The sequence below is a fragment of the Pseudonaja textilis genome, chromosome 7, assembly GCF_049901715.1.
Source record: "Pseudonaja textilis isolate UNSWEBS1 chromosome 7, rPseTex1.2, whole genome shotgun sequence".
NCBI lineage: Eukaryota > Metazoa > Chordata > Lepidosauria > Squamata > Elapidae > Pseudonaja > Pseudonaja textilis.
Window position 1 is genome coordinate 23246863 of NC_141996.1, and position 23331 is coordinate 23270193.

General features: G+C 32.2%; 1 protein-coding gene across 1 annotated transcript in view; it reads left to right on the forward strand.

The window, feature by feature from the left end:
• Positions 1 to 23331, forward strand: part of PDS5B (PDS5 cohesin associated factor B) — a 62497-nt gene that overhangs the window by 20575 nt on the left and 18591 nt on the right. Inside the window, exons 4-17 of the mRNA XM_026708825.2 lie at positions 3593 to 3679; positions 3872 to 3969; positions 4512 to 4638; positions 5631 to 5711; positions 7723 to 7863; positions 8454 to 8569; positions 10438 to 10532; positions 12369 to 12514; positions 13564 to 13715; positions 14987 to 15100; positions 16201 to 16282; positions 21832 to 21880; positions 22596 to 22735; positions 22817 to 22932. Of these exons, the coding sequence (XP_026564610.1) occupies positions 3593 to 3679; positions 3872 to 3969; positions 4512 to 4638; positions 5631 to 5711; positions 7723 to 7863; positions 8454 to 8569; positions 10438 to 10532; positions 12369 to 12514; positions 13564 to 13715; positions 14987 to 15100; positions 16201 to 16282; positions 21832 to 21880; positions 22596 to 22735; positions 22817 to 22932 (1544 nt within the window). The remainder of the gene's footprint in view (positions 1 to 3592; positions 3680 to 3871; positions 3970 to 4511; positions 4639 to 5630; positions 5712 to 7722; positions 7864 to 8453; positions 8570 to 10437; positions 10533 to 12368; positions 12515 to 13563; positions 13716 to 14986; positions 15101 to 16200; positions 16283 to 21831; positions 21881 to 22595; positions 22736 to 22816; positions 22933 to 23331) is intronic.

Genomic DNA, 23331 nt, shown 5'->3' on the forward strand with positions numbered 1-23331 from the left:
TTCCCCAGTTTCTTCCACAGCCAACGGAGCCACATTCCCACTCTCTGTCAGCTGCTCGGCTTCTGCCTCGGAATCAGATTCTGACAGGGGCATGACATACTACCTGTATCAAGTAATATAGAAAGCTTGTATTGCTTAATCAATACTAATTAATAAATTATATTTATTTGCAACACTAGGTATAGTTTGTTTTTTTAAAAATAAATTATACAGTTGTATTTACACAATTTGGAAAACAAGGCAGATGGGTTTAAAAAGATCCTTTAAAAATAATTGATGACGTCTCAATAGGGGGGGTCATAAGTACTTTGAAAAGACTTTTATGTTCTGTTCCCTCTTAATATGAATCAGCTGCTACATAGAACTGATAAAAGTGCTGCCAAATTAATATTTAACATGATAGAAAAGATAAACTGTATATGAAATAAGTATTTCAGTTGTCTTCCAAATAAATTATGCTTAATATTTGTTCTAGCCTTATTGTTCTCTCCTTCAGGTCAATTTTTTTGAAGGGCTATTTTTGCATACTACTGAAAGACTAATCATTACACAATTCTGTTTTCCACCGTTTTTCATAACTGGTGGTCAGGTGGTAGTAAGTAGGCTTGACCAGTCTGATAGGATTCATTATGAGACAGAAGACTGAGGTAATCCAATGATTCTAGTTAGTGAATATAGGGAGTCAACAGACAATTTGATAGCCAAGATTATTAATATTTTTGATAGAAAATGACATAGTTTATGAGCCACATTGGAGAGCCTTCTACATGTCATGCCTTTAAAAAAACTAGTTCCATACAAATAAAGGTTAGCTTGATAGGGATAGGATAGTTTATTAACTGTATTCCTGAGGAAATTGAGCCCTTTACTTGGATTTAAATTAGGCTCTTAATTTTTTCTGGTGTTTCTGGATATGTCTGTGTCTATGTGACAGACAGACAGAGAGAGAAAAACATTTGATTTTTCAAAAAAGGAGAAAGCAGCCAATGAAAGCTTTAGTTCTGACTTATAGTACAGCCTATTTTGAATTGTTTTCCCTTTCCTTACAGAGTTTCACTGAAAAAGTAGAAAACAACCACAGAAGGAACATTTATTAATAGGAAGAGTGAAAAAGAAGGGAGAAGGAAGTATACTAGAAAGAGTTATTTAGCTGCACTATTAGTTTTATTTTTAAATCATTATTTCTTTTTGCGTCTTAACCAGGAGGGCAAGAAGAACAGATTGAGGAAACAAACTGTAAAGTTAATAACAATAAAAACACAAACGTGACAAAGTGCAGTTAGCATTAATTTAAATTTGCAAATATTTTTATACTGTTTAAAATTTTTGTGGTTGATCTATGAGTAAGTTTAGATATTGATTTCAAATAAGTTGTAATTTGTAGATAAACAATGATTTGCACTACATTAAGACAATCTGATTACTTTTAGGCAATTACTGTTTTCCCACAACAGTTAGGATCTTACCAAGAGTCTAAAGAAACTTCACTGTGCTTGACTGAAACATTTTGTTTCACCTTCAGGCCTTGATGCCCATTAGAAAAGATTTTTGCACATTCATGCACATTTGTAGAATTGGAAGTATGGTTATTGGAATTGCTGGAAACCTCAGAAGCCTTTTTTTTTTAGAGAAACAGAGAATTGATGTGCAAAGGAATTTCAAAAGAATACTTCATATAATATTCATCAAAATAGTGTACAATGGGTAGAATGGTACCATGTTTATAGTATGATGAGTCTTTCATTTCTCATCTATATATTCATTTATTGTTCCATTTTCTTCTTAGTTCTTTCTTGTTTCTTATTCCCTTATTCCTGCTTTCTTCCCTTGAATTACAATACTGACTTGTATGCTTGGGTGAACAGGGGTTTTGAAATAAAGCCGCCTAGTGGTTGTGTTAGGAAAATGTTTTTAAGAAATTTCCTTGTGAATTCAAAGAAATGCGATAATGGGTAATTTTATTATCATTTTGTTTTCTATAGATTTATAAATCTATTTTCTGCATTTTTCCATAAACTAGTCCAATTATTCTTTTGTATATGATACAATAATTTGTCTAACTTGGGTCAATTGAACAGATCAGTGATTTTGAACTTTTTAGCTCTTTTTTGTTGGCATTGTAAATTAGTATTTTATATGTAGGGATTGTTGGAATAAAATTAGGATTAGTATTTATATTAGTAATAATGTTTAAATAATGTTTTATTTTCCACAAAAGAAAACAATGAATTTATACTTTGGTTAACTTTTATTTATTAGTACCATCAAGTAAAACATCTGATTGTTGCTGCTTTCCATGATTTTTTTTTTCATTTTACAAGTACATTATCATATGTCTACATATGTTTTCTCATTTGTATACATTTATTATGTTATAAATTATTACACATTATTATTATAAAACTATTTTTGTTCATTATAAAATATTAGATGCAGATGGTTTATAGTTAAATCAGTGTAGTGTAGAACTCACACACCTGTATTTTCTAAAAATGATTATAATGAGCATAGTATGCTGAGGACTGGTTATATGGTAACCAGTATACTATAGTAATACTACTTTAGTAGCAATAATAATAGTTTTTGATTTTCTGAGAAATATGAATAAAAAATTTAAATATGAATGATAAGAAATGTAACAAAGGTTATATATTTGTAAATTAATTGATACTCATTCAAATATTTATTGAGAATATAATATAGATAAATAAAGCTGAATGTAGCTGTTGGTAACAAATTAATAGAATTTTTCAAAATTAAACCAAATGTATTAATGGATGACTTATAAGGATAGTTGGCTATGAATTTTCTTGGTTGCTGATTACTTTATAAGCTCAAGACATGTTGAAACAAATACAAATTTGTTACATTGAACATAATTTTTGTTTGGAATATTTTTGGGAATTATTTGAAGAATTCCAGATACCTTAAAAATGAAACAGTTTAAGTGACCTGAGATTGATTCATATGGTTTTGATCATATATTCCCCTTCCTCTGTAGTTGAGGGAAGAAATGAAAGCTATGGGAATTGCTCCCAAAGTCCTCCTTAAAGATTTCAACAAATCTTTCCAAAGTAACCACTGAATCATTTTCCAAGCTATTTTTTTTTTATTGAGTTGCAGTTTCTACTCTCTCAAATAATGCTTTTTGTTGTAATATTGGAACATATTGCAAACAGTACTTATATGTTCACCTTGGTTGTTTATAAAATCCATGAACAATGCTATATTATTAATATACCCAGCATAAGGTCATATTAAATGCCCCATGTTTATATGGTTGTTATTTGGAACACAATTAATGTGGTGGGGAAATGGCCAGGAGCTACTTTTATCAATATCCTCTGTAACAGACTTGGGAAACTCAAAAGATAATATTCTGCTAAAATAAAATCAACAAACGAGAGTGGAAATTGGTGCTGCAATATCCTGAACGAGGTTCCTTCTGAATTGGATTATAAAATGAAAAGGTTAGTTAAAATATTTTAAATGCTTACTAGTGTAGTGACATTATTTTTTCAGTTGAACTGAATGATTATGCTGGAAGAATTTACTTTTAAGTGACAAACATATTCTATATTTTTCCCCCCAGGATATATTTATGTTTATCACAAGACAACTGAAGGGATTAGAAGATACAAAAAGCCCACAATTCAACAGATATTTTTATTTATTAGAGGTAAATGTAAACAATTGTCTTTCATATTCATCTTAGTTTGATCAAAGTTTTAGTCAAAATCTATCTGCATAAAATACAATAACATTTTAAGTATATTTGAAACAGATCTATATTTATGATGCAAATTATTCAGTACTGACTTTACTGATTCTTTATTAAATTACAGTTACTGTATCTTTTTCTCCTAAATAGAATATTGCATGGGTTAAATCTTACAACATATGCTTTGAACTAGAAGATAGCAATGAAATTTTTACACAACTGTACAGAACATTATTTTCTGTTATCAAGTGAGTATATCTTCAACAGCAATTTTGATATGTGATGGGAATGAAAGATTGTTTTGATTGTTAGGAGTAGGCTTAAAATGTGTAAGCATGGGGGTGAAAAAAGTTGCATGGTTGAGTAATATTTTCAACCCCACAAAATATTTTCCTTGTAATCTTGACTAAGTAGCATTTTTTTAGGGTACCAGTTAAGACCTCTTCTGGCCAGTAATTTAAATGCAGCTGAAATGACTGTAGCAAGATAGAAATAATCTTGTTACTGGTGGACTTGCATGAGGTTATGTTATGTTGTGAGCTTGATGTACATTGTGTTTGGGACAGACTATTGAAGGTTTGGTCAGAATGGCACATGCGCCCTTTTCGCCATGGCAAGGGGGAAGAACAGCAATGAAAAGAGGAGAATGACAAGTAGGAAACCTCTTGAGGGCCAGATAAGAACTGTGGTTTTGCAGTCTCAAAGAAACTGTTCATTATCCAAATTCTAAATTAAAATGGGCCATAATAACTTACACTATGTTGCTGAGCTGACTCTGTTCTCATTTTAGCAATGGTCATAACCAGAAGGTTCATATGCATATGGTAGATTTGATGAGTTCTATCATTTGTGAAGGTGATACAGTATCTCAAGAGCTTTTGGATACAGTTTTAGTTAATCTAGTACCTGCACATAAGGTAAGAATTAACATTTTAATCTAAAAATATTGTAAATTGATACATGTATATTTGGCAAAATATACTGCAGCTACCTTTTTATTCATGAATTTATAACACAAAGAGTTATCATTTGAAAAAGTGAAATTAAACAATATTTTATTCTATTTCTTAGATAGTCTCTGAAGCATGAAATAAAAGAATGTTATGTTGGTCTAAGTTTAATGACGAGGATCATTAGATAAATTATATTCATACCTGCATTCTTTCTCTTTCTTTATCAAAAAGTTATTATTTTTATTATTATTAAATTTTGCCCTACTAAAATCTGAATTATATTGTCATTGCCATACCAGTGAGTGGGAGAGAACTGAGAAGGCATGACGACAGTGAATCTGGACACATTTTAATTAATTTACATTATAGGTTTTATTTTAAGCCAAGTTAATCTAGAGATGCTTACTATAATTAAAATGAGAAAAATGACAGTCTGAATTGTGAATATACCATATGCATTATGTCTGTATGAAAATAACATTGTAGAATATTGTCATTATCATTAGATATACATAAAGTCTAAAATGAACGAATTCAAATGATTAGACTGTGAGATGGAAGATAATAAATATTTGGCCCTAGGCTATAATAGAGGGTAGGAAGAGGAGGAGGGATAAAAATCTGCATGATTGACAGTGGAATCCTGTACATCGTAATCAGATGTACATCCTGCTGTCCTCTGGAGTATCCTGAAGGAATAGATGACGTGAGATATGAGGCCTGAATGCTGCTGTCTTTAAAAGTTGTACAGAACATTAATTGTAATGTACATATGTATTTTTATGTACTCAATGTATAGTGGTTGGAATGCTTGTAGTTGTAATATATTTAATCAATGTTACCCATCCTGTTCTTTAAAATTTTGAAAAACGTCAATTTTGTTGATTTGCTTACTTGTATTGAGTCTAATTTTTTTAGAATAAATCTATAATTTTGTGTCCAATATAATTTTTTAGAATTTAAACAAACAAGCATATGACTTGGCAAAGGCTTTACTGAAGAGAACAGCCCAGGCTATTGAACCATACATTACTAATGTAAGTGATAATTTAAAATGACCATGTAGAAAAAACTGAATATATTTATCAACTAGTGTTAATATACCTTTATATTGCACATTGAATACTTTAGGATTTTTCTACAATCAAATCATAGCTGACTGTATTCTTATTTAAAAAGTGCATAATTCATAAATTAAAGTTAACAGCAGCTAATTACACCAGTTGTCAGATGCATTAAGTATCATCCTATAACAGAAGCATGAAACTAGATGTTCATTTATTGATAGTCAATATCCAATTAGTAGTTAGGGCCAGTTGCTATAGTGGTTACGGTTTGGGCCTGGAAATCAGGAGACTGAGTTCTAGGCCACCCATTGGAGTGAAAGCCAGCTGGGTGACTTTGAACCAGTCATGCTTTCTCAGCCCAGTGATAGAAATGCAGACAAGACATACAATAACATGTAAAATAATAGCAATAATTAAGTTAATGATAGAATACCACTGAGTTCATTGTTATCTGTTTGAATCTGCAACCAGTGCGTACAGTTATGGTACTGTACATGATTATTTGAGAATAAACTCTGAACTAAAGGAACATTTCAATTATAAAAAATATTCATCCTTTGTATTTTTTCCACAAAATCTCCCCCTCCCCCCCAATAAATGCACTTCTCCTGGAAGATGTGATCTTATGAACTGGATGATAAAAGATGTATCTAGCAGTCATCTCTATAGTTGCAGCTGAACTTTTCTAAGTAGTTCCAGTCACAAAAAAGTGCCAATTGCTTTTCATATTTTATTTTAATCCATGTGAAATGTATATATGGGAATGATTTTTTGAAAGACTTAGGCATTTTTGGAGATAGAATTTTCTTGTACTCTTTCTTCATGCAGTTTGATTTGGAATTGATCTAGGAAAACAAAAGCATTTCAAAATAATTCATAGAATAGATCTGTGTTATGATAGGTGGAATACTGTCTAATACCTAGTTTTTACCTTAAGAGACATTACAGTTTACAAATGCTTGCATGTCTTCTGAACTAAGTATTTATTTTAATAATATCAGTAATCATTTTAAGGATTGATTTTCAAAATGTTTTATACATACATACATACATACATACATACATACATATGTTTTCACAGGAATTTATATGTATGGTATTCAGCTTTGTTCGGGTATTTTCCCACGTCATCGTAGTTGTGCTTTTAAAGTTGTAGCAACGTTTCGGCAGAATCTCATCTGCCATCATCAGGCTTCTATATTGTGTTCATCTGTGAGTCAGACTTTCACAGCCGTTTCTGTTTTAAATTTGGGGCTAGCCTACTGCTGTGCCAGAATGTTTTTTTCTTCATGCACAGCAGTAGGCTAGCCCCAAATTTAAAACAGAAATGGCTGTGAAAGTCTGACTCACAGACGAACACAATATAGAAGCCTGATGATGGCAGATGAGATTCTGCCAAACGCTGCTACAACTTTAAAAGCACAACTACAATGACGTGGAAAATACCAACAAAGCTGAATGCCATACATATACATATACATATACATATACATATACATATACATATACATATACATATACATATATATTCAACTTGAATAACTGACATTTATATTCTTGATCCTTTAGCGATACAGAAATGTATTACATTTTATTTCAAATTGTACCTTAATTTTTATGATTCATTAGCAGTTCACATTAGGAATCTTTATATATTTATACATTTATTTCTAGATATTTAAATGTCAGGTTCATTGATGTAAATTGTGAATTTAAGTACATACAGAATTCAGTTGACACTAGCTTTTTAAGTATACCTATTGCCATTAGTATTTTAATTTTCCTGTAATGAATTTAATTGCACAGCCAAAGTAGATGGAAACTCCAATTTAATGAACGAAGTGTTATGGGATTAAAATGTGATTGTGAAAATAACAATTTTTAATAGGGAATCTTGGTTTTGTTGGAAAATTAGAATTGTTCTGAAATAAGTTAAACTATTATGATTTCTATCCTATTTATATTTTGATTTTTTTCACAGTTCTTTAATCAAGTGCTTATGCTAGGAAAAACATCCATCAGTGATCTCTCGGAGCATGTTTTTGATTTAATTTTGGAGCTATATAATATTGACAGCCATCTTTTACTCTCAGTTTTGCCACAGCTTGAGTTTAAACTTAAGGTAAGTCTATCACTTAAGGTAAAAGTATCACTGCCATTAATTGAAGATTTAAACCTGTGTAGTGGGCATGGATGATGCACCATTTTTCAATTAGAACTTTAATTCTGCTGTAGGGAATGCCACTCTTTCAAATTCCTTTTTCTGATGAACGTTCCTCACTATACATTTCAGACATGTTTTAATAGCTCAGTATATGCTAATGCTCTTCTTCTCTTTTTAGCTATCACTGAATAAGAAAAATATACACTTTGAATTCTTTAATTTCCAGTGTTAAATGGCTGAAGGACAAAATAGTGCAGGAAAGCTGTTGTAAACTTGTATTTGTTTATAAGTTGATCACATATAATTAGTACATGGAGGGAATTATTCTATGTTTACCTAAAGGTACATCTGACATTGAGTTTTTTTACAGGATAATTTCTGTTCTGTGCATGTATGTGTATGTTTGTACACACATACACAAACAACATGCCTGTCTGATTTTAGTTTAGTTTTTGTTATTTTCTTTCTTTTAGTGTATGAAGAAACAGTTTTCCAAAGCTTATTTGTGTAGATTTACATACTTTTTTTAAAAAAATACTATTTTCTAGAGCAATGACAATGAGGAACGACTCCAGGTTGTAAAACTTCTTGCAAAAATGTTTGGAGCAAAAGATTCGGAGCTGGCAGCTCAGAACAAGCCCCTTTGGCAATGCTACTTAGGAAGGTATGTTTTGTTTTACTTCATTTCTCACTAATTTGTAATTTAGGCTTAATGTATTGTAATTATTCAACATTTAATATTTTTTGAAATATTAGTATTAGCCATAAATTTGAGTAGTAACTATTATCCTGCTTACTCTTAAGTATCTTAGGAGAGGTTTAAGCTACGTTTGTACTTCCACAGACCATTATGATCCACTAGTTTTTAGACTGTAAATTTGGGCTTCTGCATTTTACTAAACTATAATGTGGTTTGCTTGATTTTGTTTAATATAATAATTAATGAAATCAGTGAAGAAATTGTGGTTTATGTTAGCATAAATGATTTGTTTTCTTTTGGCATTTGTGACTTAGTGGACTTTTTGGTTTTCTGATTTTTAATGCTTTGAGGTACTGAGCATTCGTTTCTGCCACAATGCCAGAAAAAGGAAAAGAAATCAAGAAATTGACAAAATAAGCAATGATTGTTTAGTTCATTTACTGACTCTGTATTGTTATTTACAGTTTAGAAAACTATGTTTAGTACAAAGGTGAAGCTCAGCAAAATATATAAACATAACAAGTGTCTTTCAATTTACTGAGTTATATGGAATAAGGTGGATCTTTATCAGCAGAATTAAATATCAAGACATTGTATAATTCAGTTGATATATTGCATTTTGTTAATATTAATATCCTTTTGAAAGATAACATTAGAAACTAATGTAGTAGAATTGCAAATAGATTACAAATACACTTCACAATAAAAAAAACAATGCAAAGAAATGCACCTATACATGTCTTTTCCATTATGTTTTTCTTTTGGTTAAAAAGACAATTGGATTCATATTTCATAATTTTTGGCTAAAAAAAGCACAGATTATATTTTATTATTTTATTATTTTTAAACTGTCCAGCTATCAGCAATTTTGAGTGTTACACAAATTAAAAGCACAGAAAAATAATAATATCACAACAAGAGAGGAACAGAATAAAGCAAAAACTCAACATCCAGTTGAACAGAGATTAATACAAAGAGATTACTAGATGAACAATCAATAAGTAAACAATACGCCAATCAAAGAAAAAAACCAAGACCACCCACATCAACATTGATAGGACAAGCCACTAGTAAGAGCAAAACCTACTCCCTTCTAGAAATGCCTACAAGAAAACAACCAAGTTCAGTGAGCACTAAGGTTCCCATAGTAGCAAAAACTGCACAACAACAGAAAACATACTCACATTAACCTGAATGGGCTTCAACCACTCTAGCCGAAGGCCTGGATGAAGAATAAGGCCCTCTAAAACAGTGGTCCCCGACCTTTTTTGTGCCACGGCCCGTTACCGGCATCACAAAATGACCCACGGCCCGATACCGGCATCAGCAAGCATGACAAGGCAAGGCGAGCCGAGCGACCGGCCAGCCAGCCGTCCCCCGCTTCTCCCCGCCACCTTCAACTCCTCCTTTGTACCTTTGTCGATGGGCTTCGCTTCGGGATGGTCGCTCGGCTCGCCTTGCCTTGGGTGCAGAAAGAATCCTCGCGCCTTAGTTTTATTCAAAGCTCCCCCCCTTTGATGAAACTAAGGCGCGAGGATTCCTTCAGGACCCAAATGCCGCTTTCCAACCGGAAAAGCTCACCCAGAAGCACTTTCTCGTCAAACAAGATGGCGGCGCCCAGCAAACCGGCGGCCCGGTAGGAAATGTTCCACGGACTGGTACTGGTCCGCGGCCCAGTGGTTGGGGACCCCTGCTCTAAAACATCTGTAGGCTGGTATGTTATCCATATGCATCTATAGATATTCTTCTGGTCGAGTTTTGTATACAGTATTTTGGTGAAAATTATATAAGAGACAACATGATTATTAAAAATTTTAATTTTTTAAAAACAGATTCAATGATATACATGTACCTATCCGTCTTGAATGTGTGAAATTTGCCAGTCATTGCCTTATGAACCATCCTGATCTAGCGAAAGATCTAACAGGTATCAATAAACTTCAGAATAAAAGAATTTTTCTTGTACTTTTAGTTGTATGGCAAAAACACTATACTTTTAAAATAAAAAAATACTTAAATATAATAGTATCTTTATAAAAAGTGTGCTTCAAGTCATATTCTTTAGTGACCTCTGCAAGTTTTATTGCTCCTTTATTGCTCCTTATGAATCTCTGTCCCTAAGGCCATCAGATGTTCATGTTTAACAGAGTTTTAATATGAGCATGTAAGTACATTATTTCTCTATCTCACCCATCCATCTTATAGACGTACAGTTTTCTTACATAGATGTTACCCAGACTTGTTTTTCAAGAGTATTTGTTATTTTTTGAAACTAAAATATGCTAATTTATGACATAATACACTTTAGCCCTTTAGTACAAACCTTAATAAATAAAATAAAGCAGGTAATTTCTGTCTTCAGTTATTTTATCCGGTCAAATTACAGTGAGAGTGTGTTCAGATAGCTCTTGGTTAACAATGGTAATTGGGACCGGCAACGATGTGGCCATAAAGATGTGACCATGCTGACTTATGATAGTTGCAATCACTACATGAGTCATGTGTGGATGTTAAACCAGTTGCAATCACTACATGAGTCATGTGTGGATGTTAAACCTGATGTCATGTGATCACCATCTCCTGCCAGCTTCCCCTTTCACTTTGCTTGTCAGAAGCTGACAGTTAAGGTCACAAATAGTGGTTATGTGACTGAAGTATATTGCAGCGGTTGTAATCGCAAGTTGTTACCAAGGGGCCCAAATCATGACTGTGTAATTTTGGAGATGCTGCAGCAATTGCAACTTAGAAGGCAGGTTGTTAATGTCCACAGCAGTCATAATTTCAAACAGTTCCCAAATGAGTGGTCATTAACCAAGGACTACCTGTAAAACAATTAAAATGCACAACTAAATTTAAATTCAATTAATGTTTAATTGGATGCAATTTTAGCTCATGTTTTCACTCTCTTGAATTTGGCAAAAAAAATACTGCTCTGAGAAACTATTTTGTGCAAGAAAGAAACATAATGTAATATTCAAATGATATTTTAGAGCAGAGATAGATTGTTTCTGCCTAACAATGTTTTAACAAAGAAACATATGGATTACTATATTCCTTTGAATCACAGAAACATAATTCGTTAGCATGATAAGCTGTTGATATTACATTGACACATAAGTGTGAATACCCTCCTGTACTTTGAAATCTTAGGTTCTGCAAATACAAATACAGATGTTTCAAATTGCTGGTCGGGGAGAAATAAATAAATCTTAAATCAGTAATAAGCAGAGTTTTCCCTGTTTAAAAAAATGTAATAGGACAGGAGTCTCTCTCTCTGTGTATATATTAAGTGTGTGTGATCCTTTTATTAAATACAAAGATCATAATATCACCATGAAAGAACAAGTATCACATGTCTTAAGCTATAAATTGTGGAGCTATACATTTAAATATTTATCAGAGAAAGGGGAAAGAAAGATTTATATGGTACTTTGCTTTGTTAGTTTTCTTTGTGATGGAAATTACCATGCAACCCAAATCCTTTAATAGGTTCTTGTTTTAACTGTTAGAAAGATAATAAAAATTCCTTCCAAATGGCTTAATTTATTTTTCCTATTAGTGACATTGTTGTTCATAATAATTCAACTAGGTTTGATTTTATTTAGAGAAAAAAAAGGAAATGGCTACGGTGGCATATTTTATAATATAAGACTCTCTTTTTAGAGGAATTATCTTAAGTGTATAATGCAAGTATTCATCTTAATGATATAACATTTCAGTTATGTATTTTATGTACAGTATATATTTTATGTATTATGTACAGAATATCTTAAAGTGAGATCTCATGACCCTGAAGAAGCTATTAGGCACGATGTTATTGTATCAATAGTTACTGCTGCTAAGAAAGATCTCCTCCTTGTGAATGATCATCTGCTTAATTTTGTGAGAGAGCGAACACTAGACAAACGGGTAAGTTTGTTGATTAACTACAGACTGCTAATCTAAGGTTAACCAGTTAAATATGTTTTTAAAAATCCTTTATTGTTAAGGCCTTCAGTATCATGTTCATATACTTTGATTTTCTACTTTGCATGGACACTTTTTGTACAGACAGTCCTTAACTTATGAGCCCCAAATTTTTGTTGCTAAGCAGGATAATTGTGAGTTTTGCCCCATTTTATAACCTTTGTTGCCATAGAAAGTGAATCACTGCAGCTGCTAAAATAATAAAACGTTGTAAGTCAATCTGGCTTCCCCATTGACTTTGCTTGTCAGAAGGACAAAAAGGCAATAACATGTCCCCGGGACACTGAACTGTGATAAATACCTGCCAGTTGCAAGCATCCAAATTTTGATCACATGACCACAGGGATGTTGCAAGAGACGTAAAAACGGTCATAATTCATTTTTTTCAGTGCCATTGTATCTTCAAACAGTCATTAATTGAATGATTGTAAGTTGAGAACTTCCTATACAAAACTTGCTTACAGGTTAATAAACCCCAGCAAGCTGTTTCTTAGAGCTACATACTTTTGACCACTATAGGAATATTTTGCAGTTCAAAAGGGCCTTCTGTTCATTAATCTTTACAATTACATCTTTCATCATATATAGCAAGTGGTGAGATATTATTTCATATGTATAAGTCCTATTTTAATTGACATTGACATTATTGTACTAACTGTGTTTCACTTTTTATGTTGCAATTTGTACATTCCCTTAGAGCATCAATAGTAAAAGATTATATTTTTTACTCTTAGTGTGCTGTTGCATTCCATGTATTAAATAATTTTTCCGAAACCCTGCCATAGTAAATTTGAAAGTAACTTTTGCAAAAAAGTTAATGGTCAAAATAGATGCTCTGACCTTGAAATGAACAATTCTGTGTGAATGAACTTTGAAACTGGCCATTTTGCATGGTTCCTTTTCTGCATATAGTAAAAATATTGCTGTATGTTTTCAATTGTAATAGCCTTTTTAATAAATGTTGGGGGGGCTCTCATTATGTATTATTTTAGTGGAGGGTGAGAAAAGAAGCTATGATGGGACTTGCACAGATATATAAGAAATATTCTTTACAATCAGAAGCTGGAAAAGAAGCTGCTAAACAAATTGCTTGGATTAAGGACAAATTATTGCATATATATTACCAAAACAGTATTGATGATCGGTAAGTTATCTTCAGTTTTTTAAATAAAATAGACACTTCTATTTCAAAGTTTGGAATAATAATGACAAAAAAGGAAAAAAAAAGAGACATAATACAGGAAGAAATACATTAGGAGGTCAGGAGGTCATTTAATTCATACGAATTTCATTTATTTTTAACAACATTCTGAACATTACATGATCACCTAATTTAGAACTCTAGAAACTAGACATTATTAAAGTAACTCTCTGGTCTCATGACATGTTATTAGATATTATAATGCTGTTCTAAAGCTATCTACAATCTATTTTTAAATCAATAAACCTGAACTATACCATAGAATTCTTAAGGTTTCCAACTATATTAACTAGGTTGTCTAAACTCTGAGCTTGTGTGTTGTAATATCAGTTATAAATTTATATTAATCATTTTTCCATGTTTGAAGCAACTCTATAATGTATTTATTCTGTTGTTGAAATAACTTTGAAATAATTCAGTAAAATCATTATTTGACTGACTTGTTCTTTTGAAAAATAGCTTTTAAAACCCCCAATTTATTTACTCCTAAAATCTTTGAGAAAAGTGGCTAATTTAGAAAAATATTTTTTTTTATTTAGTTGTTGGGTGAAAGCAGAGGAAAAATGAGGGCCCATGAGGCATTAGGACTAGAACAATAACCATTGGTGACTGATATCCTTTATTTTTATCCAATAACTTTTTCATGCTATTCAAGTTGATAATTGCTGTAACTTGTACAAGTAAATTCTACAAGTTAATGCAATTTCTCTTATACCTGAATTAGGTACCGAACTATACTGGATTACTGTAGCTGTGATATGTGTTTATAACAAAACTTATGGAAACTAAAATTCATTTATTGTGTGCAAAATGATTTAGTGGGATATAGCTCTTCAGGTTTGTAACCTTTAATTAATTATTTTTCTTTATAGAAGAATAAATATAATTCAATTAATTGAATCATATTCATTCTTCTATAAAGAAAATGATTGATCAAACAAATTGATCTTGTTTGTTTGTTTATAAAATTTATTGGCTGCCCATCTTACCATAGGGTAACTCTGGGAAGCTTACAGTTAAACATATACAGTTAAAACAACGAAGACACATGGGGAGGGTGGGGGTGTGTGGAGTGGGGGAGGTAGGATCTGATATTATTTGATCAACCACTTCCATTGCACTGCTCCCCATTGCAGTTGATCATGGCCCAAGTTTTGATTTTAGTATTAATTTTGATATTTTTCTGAAACTTGTTATTGGTAATTTCTTTTTAGATTGCTGGTAGAACGAATCTTTGCTCAATATATGGTTCCACACAATTTGGAAACAAATGAAAGAATGAAATGCTTATACTACCTTTACGCAACACTTGATTCTAATGCTGTTAAGTATGTATTCAATTACAGATATGGAGCTATGGAATTTTTTCATTGAAAATGTAATTAATAATTTTGATTAAGAGAAATATAGATTAAAGCCAATTGATTTTACAAAGGCCTTCATCTTGTTTTTTAATTGTTTCTTATGAAACAAATATTTTCTATTTGGGGCTAAAAATTTTAGTTCTTATTAGTAAATAAAATGCCTCATTGAAAGTACTGTATGATATATCCTCATCATGCACTTACCTTTCCACAGTTTAAAAAAAAATCTTTTTTCCACTTCTTTAATTTTCTATTCAACCTTACTAATTATGTATAGATTTGGAAGGAGGCAGGTGGTAGAGAACGGTGGTAGATGGAAAATCTGTTTTTGCCAGTGGGGTATGTTCCAACAGTGAACACATGCAGTTGCATATAGCCCACTTCTTCATTTCAGTTGAATTATCTTATGTTATTAAAATAAAAACCACTCATTATTCTTTAATTGGTAACTTGAATCTTGTATATGATTTATTTAATGGGTTACAATTCTAAAGATGGAGATATCTCCACATAGATGCCTTATAGAAAGTCCTCACTTAAGGACTACATTGTTTCAAAACCTTTAGTTGATTATAGGCATCATATTTGCCTATAAGTAAAAAAAACAAAACAAAACCCAAAACCTATTAATTATTTTTCTTGTCTATTTAAATTTATAAGCCCAAAAAGATGGTGATATTTATTATTTGACAGTAGAATCCGTAACCTGGTAATACTCCTTGTACATGTTTTTATATCACTAGCTACACTATTATGGAACCAGCAATTCAACATATGTTGAACCTACCAGACAATTTTTAAAAAGAGTTTGGTAGTGAATGAAATTAGAGACAAGTGTGTTTTTATCTAGTATCTGTAGTACATGCAGTCCTCAAGTTACACCAAGAATTTGGACTGGAATTTCCATCACTGTACAATCTAGTTATAAAGTATGATGTCATGGGACCACATTGCTCAATAACAACAGGAGGAGTTTCTCACTTACAAAATTTATAACGTCTAGTCGGTTGCAAAGATGATTGTTACATCACTCATTGTTTATACTTTGTTATTTTTATGATTAGGGCATTGAATGAAATGTGGAAATGTCAAAATTTACTGAGGCATCAAGTAAAAGATTTGGTTGATTTAATCAAACAGACAAAGGTAAGTTCATTTCCTTCTGAAATTTTATATGTAACTAATATTTTCAAGACTTCATCTTGAATTTTATTTCACTGACAGAGGAGTACTTTCTGGATTTCTTTTTAAAAAGATAATATGAAAGTGAAACTTTGCTATATGCCTATGTTATCTGTCCTAAATATTTGAAATAATTTTGTGGGAAACTGTTTTAAGTTCATTTTATTTTATTGACTCTTAGTTTAATATCATGCTTTTTCATCCTCAAGATAGTTTACAGATGAATAAATACACAGGCAAAAATCTAGGCAGCAACTTGCAACCAAGCTGATGTCCTTGCCCTGAAAATTACATAGAAAGATATAAAGCAACACATCTGCCTCCAAAGTTATAATTACCTTTAGCAATGACTTTCATCACAATATAAGATCCGCTGCAGTAGCAAGAGCATCCTAGGGAATAATTTACTTTCTGATAGGATATTCTCTCCATGGAACCCATTTTTAAATAAAGAAAGCTTCTATCACAGATACTTCATAATAAGGCATGCACCATTTGGGAATGACAAACTTTTTCCCAATATATTATGTTTCAATGAATATTGGAGTGTTCCATTTTTCTTCTGCTTGGTAGACCTAATCTTTGAAAGACACTGTTATTTTCAAATAACAAATCTATATTTAAAAAACCTTTAACATAAGAGGTTCAAATTCTCAATAAGTTGTTTTTTTGTACATTCCAGTTTTCAGTTGCTTGTCCTTTATGTGTAAATGGCTAGAAATAATGCCAGCTTAAAAAAACCTGTACCAGTTTTCAAGCTTTCTCTCTGCTTCAATCACAGTGATAACTAGATCTAATCAGATATTCTGCTAGGCTGTCATTTCCCTTCTCACCCATTGCAGGAAAACCTGGTGTCTAAACCACTACTTAACTTATTTAAAAAAAAAACACCCAATATTGGCTTAACCAACAGGTGCATCTAGTTACTGTTGTCACTACAGCTTTCACCTGATTTCCAGCATTTTGCCATTAATAAATTGGAAGGATCCCTTTAAAGTCCATAAAAAACTATCTATGAAGAAGTGTGGCCTTCTCTAATTTTCATTCACGGCTATTTGAAGTTAGGATGATGCTGAATGAATGGTACTTAAACCTAGTTTCTGAAGTTACAGACGTTGCAGCATCCCTGTGGTCATGTAATCAAAGCCTGCCCATACTTAAACCACAGAGGCATTTTCAACCCCTTCAATCACCTATCCACCCCGCAAACTCTTGCTCTGGCAGCCCTTGGTAAATTGCATGCTTTGTGAGATTCTGAGGCTTTTTGAAATTTCAGGAGATACCTGCACCTGCCATTTTCCAAATCATGGATGCCATTCTTCTAATTTTTCAGAAGGCCTCAGAAGTTTTCCAAAGGCTTTCTGAAGCATCACAAGAACAGCACTGGCAATTTGGAGAATGGTAGGTAGGCATAGTCTTCTTGTGAGGTGTCAGAAGGCCTCAAAAACCTGACAAAGCATTACAAGAATGGCCTGCATTACAAGAATGGCTATTTGGAGAACAGCACAAGCTATCTCAGGAAAAAAGCTTGGCATGGCCAACAGCTGCCTCACATAGGCACAGGTCAGGTGTTCTTTGTCAGCAGCAGAAAAATGACAATGAAAGTCAGCTGAGCATGGCAGGACATGCAGAGCACAGGATGATTAGAACTTTCCACTGTGGTGCTTGGCTGACTGGCTGTGGTGTGGGAGTTGAGGTGGTAATTCTTGGTGGTGGCTGTGCTGACAGTTTGGCCTCTATTTCAGTCCCAGTGTCACCGCTGAGGAGTGCTGAGGGTATTTTAATATGTGAAAAATATTGGTGGGTAGGAGAAGTTGAAGAGGAGGCAGACCCTTACCTTACTGAAGCTCGGGTCTGTTAATGGCTTGGATCATGTTGGTCCTCATCTAACAGTCAATGGGATTTGGTTAACAACAGCAATAAGGATTGCTGGGATTGCCATAACTAAGCAGTTCAGTCATGTGACATTGTGCTGTTGAACCACATTGTTACAACAGAAATTCCAGTCTCAATGTTATAACTTGAAGACTACTAAGGTTCAGGTTTGTAACTATAATAATAATTGGGATGGTATATTAGATCTTTAATATAATCCAGTAGCGTCTCTTCAAATTTCCATGAAGAACTACACATTAAACAAGGATTTTCATTAAAAAAATTTGAGAATATGATTGAAACAGATTTTTGATTAGTTTCAGGGTAATATTGATATATTTTATCTACATGTCAGCAATAAAATAAAACTGTCCTTATCCATATTATTTCCTCATATTGAATCTGATATGTATTTTTTCTGTATTAAGAATATTTACAGTCAGCTGATGTCAAGTCATAGGCACATATATGCATTTGTATGTTTGGACATTGGTCAGTGAATCATAGACTTGTTGAAATATGTTACTTAGCTCCCATTAAGGGGATTTGTTATGGATTCAAAGATCAAAAGTAATATGTGGAATATTTTCACATTAACATGTTCCTGAAACTATCAAGGACTATAGAAATGTCAAAAATATTTGATGTCCTTCAGCCTGTTAAAGCAGCAGAATCCATGAAGTAGTTTACCTAAATTATCTCTGAAAGTCTTTAAAGCAGATCATACAGAATTCTGACAGGTAATCATGCTTTATTTTGTCTGTTCTTTTCTGATAAGGAATAGAATTTAATTCCAGAAACTACCCCATTTATGTTTAATCCCCTGCAAGACTTTGTAGGCATATCATTTCCCATTTCAAGTTCAGTATTTATAGGCTTTTTATGATGATCTGTATTGTTACACAGTTCTGCAGGTTAGCTCATGCTCTCAAAACATTAAAAATTGCAGCTAGAAATATTGTCTCTTTCATCTTTTTCTGCTGGCAGAAAGTATGAAAACAGAGTACCTTACTCCGTATATTTAAACGTTAACATTTTGAGAAATTTAATATCTATTTGGTTAGGCAAGATATTATTACAAGAAATCCCAACAGCTTTCTGCTACTGAGCATATCAACTAAAATTTACATTGATTGCTCTACATTATGCTAACCAAATAGCATGTTCTCAGCATCCCAAGTTAATCAAAGAGACGATTTCAACCAAAGTTACATAGCCATCCATTTTTCCAGGGGGAAAAATTATTTAAGCTTTTGTAGTATGATGTACAGCTAAAAAGAATGAAAAAAGTCAATGAATTATAAGAATTGTGTTGCATTTAATGCAGTTAATCCAAGTTATTTTTTACTCTAGAACTTTCATTTATTGATTTACTAAAATGAAATTTCATTTATTATGAAGTATCTTAATATACTACTAAAAGTATACTGAATTTGATCTTTTCATGTTTACCTTACTTTATTACTACAGTTCATTTATAACAATAGACATAGATGTATCCATCACCCTATACTTCCTCTATCTCCTCCCAATATTTCTGATTGGTGATTTCATCGCTATTTTAAATGCTTTAGTTATTACCTTTACATGAAATATTTCCTGCTTAAAATCATACTTTAAGTAAGTTTGCCTTGTTATGTGTCATGCAATATATAGGGAAGCCATTCTTGTTTAAATTTAGTTAAACCACTGTTCTGTTTATATATATTATTAATTTTCTTATTGCTGCATGTTTCAAAGTTTAATTTCCAGGTTTGATAATGTAGATATCTTTTTTCCCTTGGGGGCAGAGTTGCCCTCATGGCTTTAGCATATATGCTATGATATTGACATTGGAGATCCAAGAATTATAGGGAGTTTGTGAGATGATTACACTGTAGGATGTTAGTCCATTCCCTCATGGTTTTATTTATATTTGTATTTATATTGTTTTTAATTGTTGTTTTATATTTCTTTTAATGGATTGTTTTACAGTACACTGCCTGCAATCATGAATTTGAGATGGATCAGTATATAAATTTATTTGATAAATAAATATATGTGAATAAATGATAAATTGTTATGCTTATTTATTCTAGAAATAGTCAGGAAAAACTGGGTTTTTAATTCAAACTTTGTTTTTTCTAATTTTTTGAATAATTCTAGGTATTTTTCAATATTTGTTTATTGATTGATTGATTTTTCACATTCATGTGCTGCCAATCTCCCTCAGAGAGGGGGTGTGGGTACTATACAATAAAACATTAAAATATAAAAACAGTATATGAAAATTAAAATTATATTAGACAGGGATGATGATTATCCCAAAGGTGCTTTTTCAAGAGGCAACTGGACTTCCATTGTTTTTCCTTGAAGACATTTTGTTTCTCATCAAGAAACTTCTTCAACTTCTTGGATGAGAAGCAAAACGTATTCAAGGAAAAACAAAGTCCAGTTGTCACTTGAAAAAGTATCTTTGGGACAACTATGACCTGGATGACTGAGAATCTTCATAGAAAAGGATATCGATTAAACACTATTAAAATTAATTTAAAAAAACAAAGGGAGGGGGTACTCAGGCACCAGTCAGCCCCACAGCTGTGTGATCCTCTGGGCTCCACATGCTTGGCCGTAGGGCCATATTTTGATTCATGTTCAGAAGGCTAGGAGAGTAGGAGCCAGCCTTACCTCTGGGGGAAGAATATTCCACAGGGTGGGGCAACAGCAGTGAAGGCTCTCTTCCTGGATCCTATCAATAACTAGCTGTAGAACTTTAGTGGTTTGAAGTGCAACAGCATGCTTTATGGCAGTCTTTTTCAACCGTGGCAACTTTTAAGATATGTAGACTTCAACTCCCAGAATTAGAAAATTGAGAATCACTGCTTAGGGAGTAAGGTTTTGGTTTTTGTCAGAATTCTAACTTTGTTTGGGTTCACTTTGTATGATAAATCCATCTGATCCATGTATTTTTTTAATATATTTCTTCCTTTGCCTGCTCCATCATGTTTTTCATCAGTGATGTAAAATAAAAATGAATTTTTACCATGGTTTTCAGCATTTTTTCAGCATTTTTAAAATGTTTTCCATTCAATTGGTGGTAGCACCTAGCTGACCTTCGCTAATCTCAGAATCTAAGCAGGATTGGATGGGGAAACCATCTCAGAACTCCAAGGCTATAGGCTAGCATTCATAGCCCACATGGGTATACTTATTAAAAGTCAAACTTCAGATCAGGATTGGTTTGGTTTTTTTAATTTAGCATTGCATATGTAACATATGCATCTTGCTTTAAGTATATGTTTTATTGTTGGCTTTTGTTATGATTTTTTAACAAGTTATAGATTAGCCTGTTGGTTTCTGTGGAAAGGATGCAAAAAAAATATTAATGAATACAATAGATATTTTCTGCTGGTTTTTTAGCTAAGAACTGTTTTTCAAAATTGCAGTAATGATAACTGATTTTGTAGGAGTTACAAATGCACAATTGTCTGGTTCACTTGAAAATACAGAATAGATCAAACTAAATTAATGACATGCTTCTAGTTCTGTATAATTTATTTACTAATGTAAAGGAATTATCTTACCTATTAATGAAAGAATGTAAAGTATTAAATTGTATTATAAAGCCTGTCATTGAAAAACCTTCTTTTAATTTCCAGTCAGATGCCAGCAGTAAAGCTATATTTTCCAAAGTGATGGTAATAACAAGTAAGTTTTTTTCTATATTTTAAATTTAACATTTGAGAAAATATTACTTATGTATATTATGTTATGATACTTTCAATCATTCAATCATTTTTCCTAATTTTGAGTAAGTGACCTTTGAAATGGATTAAGGCAAGTTGTATAAAACTAATGTTATCTTGCAACCTAATACAATTAATATATCAAAGGATTAATAGGATTCATTTTTTGATTGATTTAGTTGAAAATATGCCTTCCTTGAATAGTTTGTGTAGAATTATTAAAGATATTCAAAATTCTGCTAGGAAACAATATTTTAACATCTTTTTAATGTTATGTTAGCTTACACCAATTGGCCACAGGGCTCTGTGAATTATTTATAATTAACAAAATATATTATCTGGTTGTATAATCTTATATCTTTTTGTTTAATTCTTCATGCTGCTTCAGTCACATACAATTCAAAGCATGGATTTTTTTTTTTGCTTGCTATGTGACAAAAGCTTTAAAAGCACCTGAACCTTTGTCTTGTTTTACAATGTATGAAACTGTTTACACTTCACTTCATGAAATAGCTAAAATTATTAAGATATAATTACATACATATTTGTGCCTTATTCTTTCTATTGATTTACTTTTATGTTGTAAAAGAATGTAAAGAATGCCACTTATAGTAGAAAAGCTTTGTTTAATGATTAGCTTTCTGTTGAACATAACCTTGGGTTTTATTTCCATAAAGGAAATTTGCCAGATCCTGGCAAAGCACAGGATTTCATGAAGAAATTCACTCAAGTTCTAGAAGATGACGACAAAATAAAACACCAGTTGGAAATGCTTGTTAGCCCAACTTGTTCATGCAAACAAGCTGAAGGATGTGTGGTAAGAATAGATGCTAAAATATAGCTTATTTGGGGTTATTAAATTGTCTGTCTTCTAAAGTGCTCCTAATTACTATTGCAGCGTGAAATTACAAAGAAGTTAGGCAATCCCAAGCAACCTACAAACCCTTTTTTGGAAATGGTAAAGTTTCTTTTAGAGAGGATAGCTCCTGTGCACATTGACACCGAATCCATCAGGTATTTCTTTTCACTTACATTGGGATTAAAATTAAATTAAACTGAGAAAGCTTAGAAAATTCTTTTAAGTTGACATGCTGTAGTGTTTCTCTATTAAATCTTACATTGTAATGTGTCTTACTGAGTGGAGAAAAAAGTGGGGAAATTTTGGGGGTGAGGCTGAACTTATTCTTTGTATTGATTGAAGGTTTATGATTCATTCGCTTCTTTTCCTAACATTCATTTTTTTGTCAAAGTGACAAAGGGAGGAAAAAGCTTAGTCAAGAAAGAGAAAAACATTTGGTTGCTGCAAGATAGAGACTGTACTTACTATGTAAAGATGTTAGGGTTTGACAATGGAAGAATTACAATGATAACTTGGAGCAATGTTTATCTTGCTTGTAATGACACCTTATTTCA